Raw genomic sequence first — 5,742 nt, forward strand, 5'->3', positions numbered from 1 at the left:
TTGTGTTTGTAAACACAGCTTGTGTGTAGTTCTTTATGGGTCCCTGTGTTGGTGTGGGACTGTCTGAGATGGTTTGCATCTGCCTTCCAGAGCTGCCATCGARCATTTCTGGAGGGAGAATGAAGCTGTAGATTATGGGAATGGATGGTGAGTAAGGATCAAGTCAGCTTCTGAAACCATGCCAGTGTGGTCTGTGTGTGTGTTGTCACCATAACACAGTCCTGTGTGTTGTCACTGTCCCAGGGGACAAGGAACAAAGCTGTGTGCTGCCTGCCCTTGAAGGGGCAGTCCTTGTTCCTTGTCTCCTGCAGTCTGCCAGTGTGACACTTTTTCTCCTGTTCCATGCAAGGTGGCACTTGGTACCCCTGGAGAGGTGTGAGGGGGAGCTGASATGTCTCTCCTCAATCACCCCAGCATGGCCTGGCTGCCCCCCAAAGCCTCTTCCCTTGTGTTGGAGTGCGTTTTGCAATCGGAGCCAGGCTGGCAGTAAAAGATTATTGCTGCTGTGTCGCAGGTCCCCATCCTAATCTCCAACAGCCCAGCAGGGACAGCTGGAGCARTGATGCCCCAGTGCTGGTGACAGCTGTGACACAAAGGGTTTGGCCAAAGTTTGCTTGTTTCTGCTGAGAGGASGGTTCCTGGGTGTCTTCATCCTCTTCCTCACTCTGGCTCTGAGCTGGGAGTACTCCAGCCAAGCCCCATGCTGCTGAGCAGGGAAATCCTGGTGGATTTGAGGGCTCCAAGGTTCTCAGCAATGGACAGATGCTGTTTTCCCTGGAGAAGTCTCRTCCCCTCTCCACAGGAGGTGGTTTGGCTTGCTGGCCATGCAACAGGACCTGAGTGAATCTGAATGACTCCAGCTGGGACATTTCCAAGCCTCAGCAGGGAGGTCTTGCAGCAATCTGCTCCAAGACCTTTTTGGAGACTGGCTTTTTATAGCAGCCCCTCCATGGCATTGGTGTCCTGTGCAGAGCTATAAATAGCTGTCCTCACACCTGGCAGGACAGCGTGGGGGTTTGGCAGGCAGCAGGGGCCCAGTTACTGCCGTGGGCTGGGGGACTGTCACCAGCCCCACTGCACTCTTTGCCTGCAACGAAGTCTTGGGGCTCCCAGGATTGCTGGAGTTGCAGCATGGCCCTGGGAAAATGAGCCCTGACTTTGTCCCTCTGGGTTTCCTTACAGCTTAATCCTCAATAATTGTCTGAGTAATGAGTTTTTTAGCATTCCCAGAGCACAGTGGCTTTCCTTTTACTACTTGAACCTGGAGGGAGCGTCCATCGATGTGAGGGTGGATAACCCCCACGGCTCAGCAAGTGCCAAGAGTGACGAGGCTCCACTTCTCCATGCTGAGCTGGACCAGAACCTCAGGGTGTCCTGGGCCTGTTCTCACCCAGTGACAGCTCCAGTTCAGCCTCTGTAGCCATCCTATCCCACCCTCCACAGCCATCCCACCTCAATCTCCACAGCCACCCCAAGGCAGGGGCTGCCCTATGGCACCTGGGCAGGCTGAGTCCCCCAGCATGGGATTGAAAGCAGCTGTGCCTAAGAGCCAGCGGTGTCCCTGGGACAGTCCATCCACRGACACCTCCGCTTTGGAACAGGTTCCTTGGAGCTGTGTCCCAGCTATGCCCAGCCCTCGGGACTGGGAGCCTCCGGTGGAGCCGGCTGGGCTGCCAGGGCCGATAGTGGGTGCTGGTGGGCGCCGCTGGCCTGATAGCTGGGGCCCGTTGGGACGGGTTATCTGGGCAAGCGCTCCAGAAGCAGCCGCTCCTTGGCAAGCGCTGGGTGCTCAAGGGCAGCCTGTCCCCAGGGGTGCCGCCAGCCGGGCACCAGCACTGGGCTGCGTGCCTGGTGTACAAGCCAAGGGTGAGCCGAGCTGGCTCTGGGCTCAGCACCCGGTGCAGAACGCAGGGGGAACACATGGCCCTGCGTCCCCTTCCCAGGCAGCCCCCGCCCAGTGCCATGCCYGGCTCCCCAGCTGGACTTTGGAGCCTGTCCCACAGCCAATATTGACTCTCCTGCCCCAGGTCACAGCCCTTTTCTCTGGCCAAACAAACTTTCCTGTGGCAGCCAGGGGAGCTCCAGAAGCTGCAGCCCACCATGGGTGCAGCCAGGTGGGGTCCCTGCCCTGGCACCATCATCACCACCAGCCTGGAGAAGGAKCCGGATGCCCACCAGCACAGATTGGGGTACCCAAATCTGGTGAGAGACCCTCAGTGTCCCCCCCAGTGACACCACATAGGCACTGGGAGCTCCCTCACACCTCATCCGCCTCACCAGGTCCTGAGGGAGGAAAAGGCTTTGCTCAGCTCAGTTACCTGACTTCTCATGCCTTCCCAGCATCCCAGGGGTGGCAGGGAGCAGATTAAAGGTGGTTCAGTGCACCAGTCCCAGCATCCCAGCAGCACAAAGCCCTGGCACAGCTCGATGGTGGGTGRGGGGCCCTGACCCCAGCCACTGCCCCCATTCCAGCCCTGGCAGAGAGTCTTGCCACCTTCCCCCATGCACAGTTTGATAGTCTGAGTCCTAAAGGGCTTCACCAGGACGGGGGGCCAAGGGCTGTTGGGATGAGCAGTGGGTGCTAGGTTGAGTGCTGGAGGGATGGTTCCTCGCTGAGTTGTTGCTCCCTGGGCAAGGGTCAGGGATGCCAGAGACCCACCCTGGGGCTCATTGCTGCCCAGCCTGCAGGCTGGTTAATTAACAGGTAATTAGATGATGGACAAGTCTAAACATCACTAGAKCTGTGTTGCCCCTACAGCTCCTGACTGCCACAGGTGCCACACTGCCTATGCCCCTGCCCACAGCCCCCTGCCCACTTCTCCCCTGTCACTGGGATCCCCTGGCACATCCCGGGGGCCAGCCCAGAAAAACAGACCCACCAAGCCCCTGCAGAGATGAGCTGGCTTCCTGCCAGCACCTCAGCATGTCTTGGGGCAGGGTGGGCAGTTCCCCCCACTTCGAGCCCCTGCAGAACCACCCTCCTGCCTGCCCTGTGCCCTGCCAGCCCCAGCTCCCCCCGCCAGCACCAGCTGAGGCTTGAATTTCCCACCGGACAATGGGGAAGGCGAGCTGGGATTGTAACCAGAGCAGGGGATAAATAAAGCTGCCCAGAAGTTTCCATTACCGGCACCTCAGGCTTCTGCGGGGGACATCAAAGCTGAGTCCTCTGTGCCCCGAGGTCCCGTGCCCCCAGCCCATCACTCTGGGGCCCTGGACTTGCCCCTCACAACCCCTCAGCCTGGCACTGAGGCTCTGGCAGCCGACGGCACAGACACAAATCACCTTCAGAGCACAGAGTGGAAAAGATGATTCGTAAGTGTGACAGGACAGGAAAACACTCCTCCTCATCCTCCTCCTCCTCCTCCTCCTCCTTGCTGGGAGGCAGAACTGGGAAGCCACAGCAGTGGGGGTGGAACTGGATGAAGGCACCCGCTGGCACCATGCTCCTGCCACAGAGAGACACCCCGGCATGGCCCAGCATGGCTTGGCCCAACATGAAAGACCCCAAAAACTGGGGAGGGTCCCATGGGGAAGCTCTTGACCCCCTGGAATCCCTGCAAACAGCACCAAGCTTGGATCAAATAACACATCCAGGGTTTATTGTTTTTTCCATTCCTCGCTAATGATCAAAAAAAAAATAAATTACAGAATTAAATAAACATGGATGGATTATTCCTCACCCTGCCCCATCCCCACCGTCCCCCAAAGAAAGCATTAGAAGAGTCACTGGATTTGGCAACAACAACAAAACAACCTCTAGGAAAAAGCAGCTACTTGTCAGTGAGTGGTGCTGGGGGAAACTGCAGCCTTGTCCCCCTAAACCTGGGAGTGTCCCTCCCACCACCACACAGCCCTTGACCTTGCCCCTTACCCGTGAGGCTGCTTCCCCCGGCGCGGGGGGCAGCCCCCCTCTCTAGACGTGAGTTGGGTTGTCCAGGTACGGGTCCGTCTTGGTCATGTGCAGCATGACTGTGGGGGCTTTGTAATGGCAGTGGCCCCCACCACAGCTGACCCCACTGCAGGGCTTGCCCCGCGTCCTCATGCCCAGCCGCCTGTTGCACAGGCTCTGCCAGGTCTGCAGCGTTTTGGAGCTCCACACCCACACCCCGCTGGTGATGCCCACCACCAGTGACATGAAAATCTTTAGCATGAAGACAGCCACAGTGGGCACCGAGGCCTCAAGGGAGCAGTTGGCTGCACGGCGGCCGGGCAGGCGCAGGCAGCCGCGCTCCAGYGCCCGCAGTGTCCAGTAATCCACATTCAGCCGCTCGTAGAAGTAGCAGACAATTACACAGGTGGCCGGGACGGTGTAGAGGATGGAGAAGACCCCAATCTTCACCATCAGCTTTTCCAGCTTCTCTGTGTTGGTGCCACCYGTCTTCATGATCTTCCGGATGTGGAAGAGGGCGACAAAGCCGGTGAGGATGAAGGAGGTGCCGATGACCAGGTAGCAGGAGAGGGGGATGAGGACAAAGCCAGTCAGTGCGCTGACATCCATGCTCCCCACGTAGCACAGCCCCGTGAGCTCGTCCCCTGCCACCTTCCGCATGGTGAGGATGACAATGGTCTTCATGGCTGGGATGCCCCAGGCAGCCATGTGGAAGTAGCTGCTGTGGGCCTCAATGGCCTCGTGTCCCCACTTCTTCCCGGCAGCCAGGAACCAGGTGAGAGTGAGGACAACCCACCAGAGAGAGCTGGCCATGCCRAAATAGTAGAGGATGAGGAAGACAATGGTGCAGCCTGTGCTCTCCAGCCCCTCCTGGATGATGTAGAGCTCACCGTTCTCCCGGTCACAGGCGATGTTCTCAGCCCCAGCCACGGAACGGATGATGAAGGCCACAGAGTAGACGTTGTAGCACATGGAGAGGAAGATGATGGGCCTCTCAGGGTACTGAAAGCGGTGGGGGTCGAGCAGGAAAGTGAGGACAGTGAAGGCGGTGGAGACGAAGCAGAGAGTGGACCAGACAGCCATCCAGATGAAGGCGAAGTCCTTGTCCTCCCGGGACCAGTACACGTCCACCCCAGGGGAGCACCTGGGTGCACACGAGAGGCTCTTCTCCACATACTGGAACTTCTCAGGGTTGTCGCACGCCCCCAGCCCATTGGGTCCCCGTCCCTCGGCAGCAGTGCCCGGTGGCCAGGGCCGGGGAGCCACGGGCAACATTCCCTGTCCCTTGTGCGGTTCAGCTGCCGAGGCATTTTCAGGGGCCTCCATGCAGAGAGCGTTGGGGTCGTTCTTGGTGGGCAACCTGCCGCAGTCAAGTGACTCAGGCCAGCCGAAATTGAACTGCGCCATGATGGGGACGCACTTGTGGCGGGCCTGCTCACACATGGGGCGGCAGGCAGGGATGCTGGCGCTCACCTGGTCGGTGCACATGGGTGCGTAGAGGGAGCAGAGGAAGAAGCGCAGGTGAACGTGGCAGCCGTACTCCACCAGCGGGGCGAACTCGTGCAGCTTCAGGGCGGCCTCACGCTGGCTCTCGTGCCCCAGCAGGTTGGGCATGCGGGTCAGATTGTACCCGATCCCCCGGCACATCGGGATGTCCACGGGCTGGCACCGCGCCGCGCGCCCCCGCGGGCCCTCCAACCCCGCCAGCTCCAACCCGCGACCCCCTACCCCAAAATGCCACAGCACCCACAGAGTCACCCGCAGCCGCGCCGCCGCCATCGCCCGCCGCCCGCACCGGCCCCGCGGCTGCTACAGCTCCGCCATCGCCCGGCCACGCCGCCCCCGCCGCCACC

General features: G+C 59.9%; 1 protein-coding gene across 1 annotated transcript; it reads right to left on the bottom strand.

The window, feature by feature from the left end:
• Positions 1–3,586: 3,586 nt before the first annotated feature.
• FZD9 (frizzled class receptor 9) lies at positions 3,587–5,715 on the bottom strand. Its single transcript, XM_057367926.1, has one exon. The coding sequence runs from the start codon at positions 5,666–5,668 to the stop codon at positions 3,914–3,916; it is 1,755 nt and encodes a 584-aa protein (XP_057223909.1). The 5' UTR covers positions 5,669–5,715; the 3' UTR covers positions 3,587–3,913.
• Positions 5,716–5,742: the final 27 nt, after the last annotated feature.

This window comes from Malurus melanocephalus, unplaced genomic scaffold (assembly GCF_030028575.1).
Source record: "Malurus melanocephalus ecotype Western Australia unplaced genomic scaffold, MMel_1.1 scaffold_86, whole genome shotgun sequence".
NCBI lineage: Eukaryota > Metazoa > Chordata > Aves > Passeriformes > Maluridae > Malurus > Malurus melanocephalus.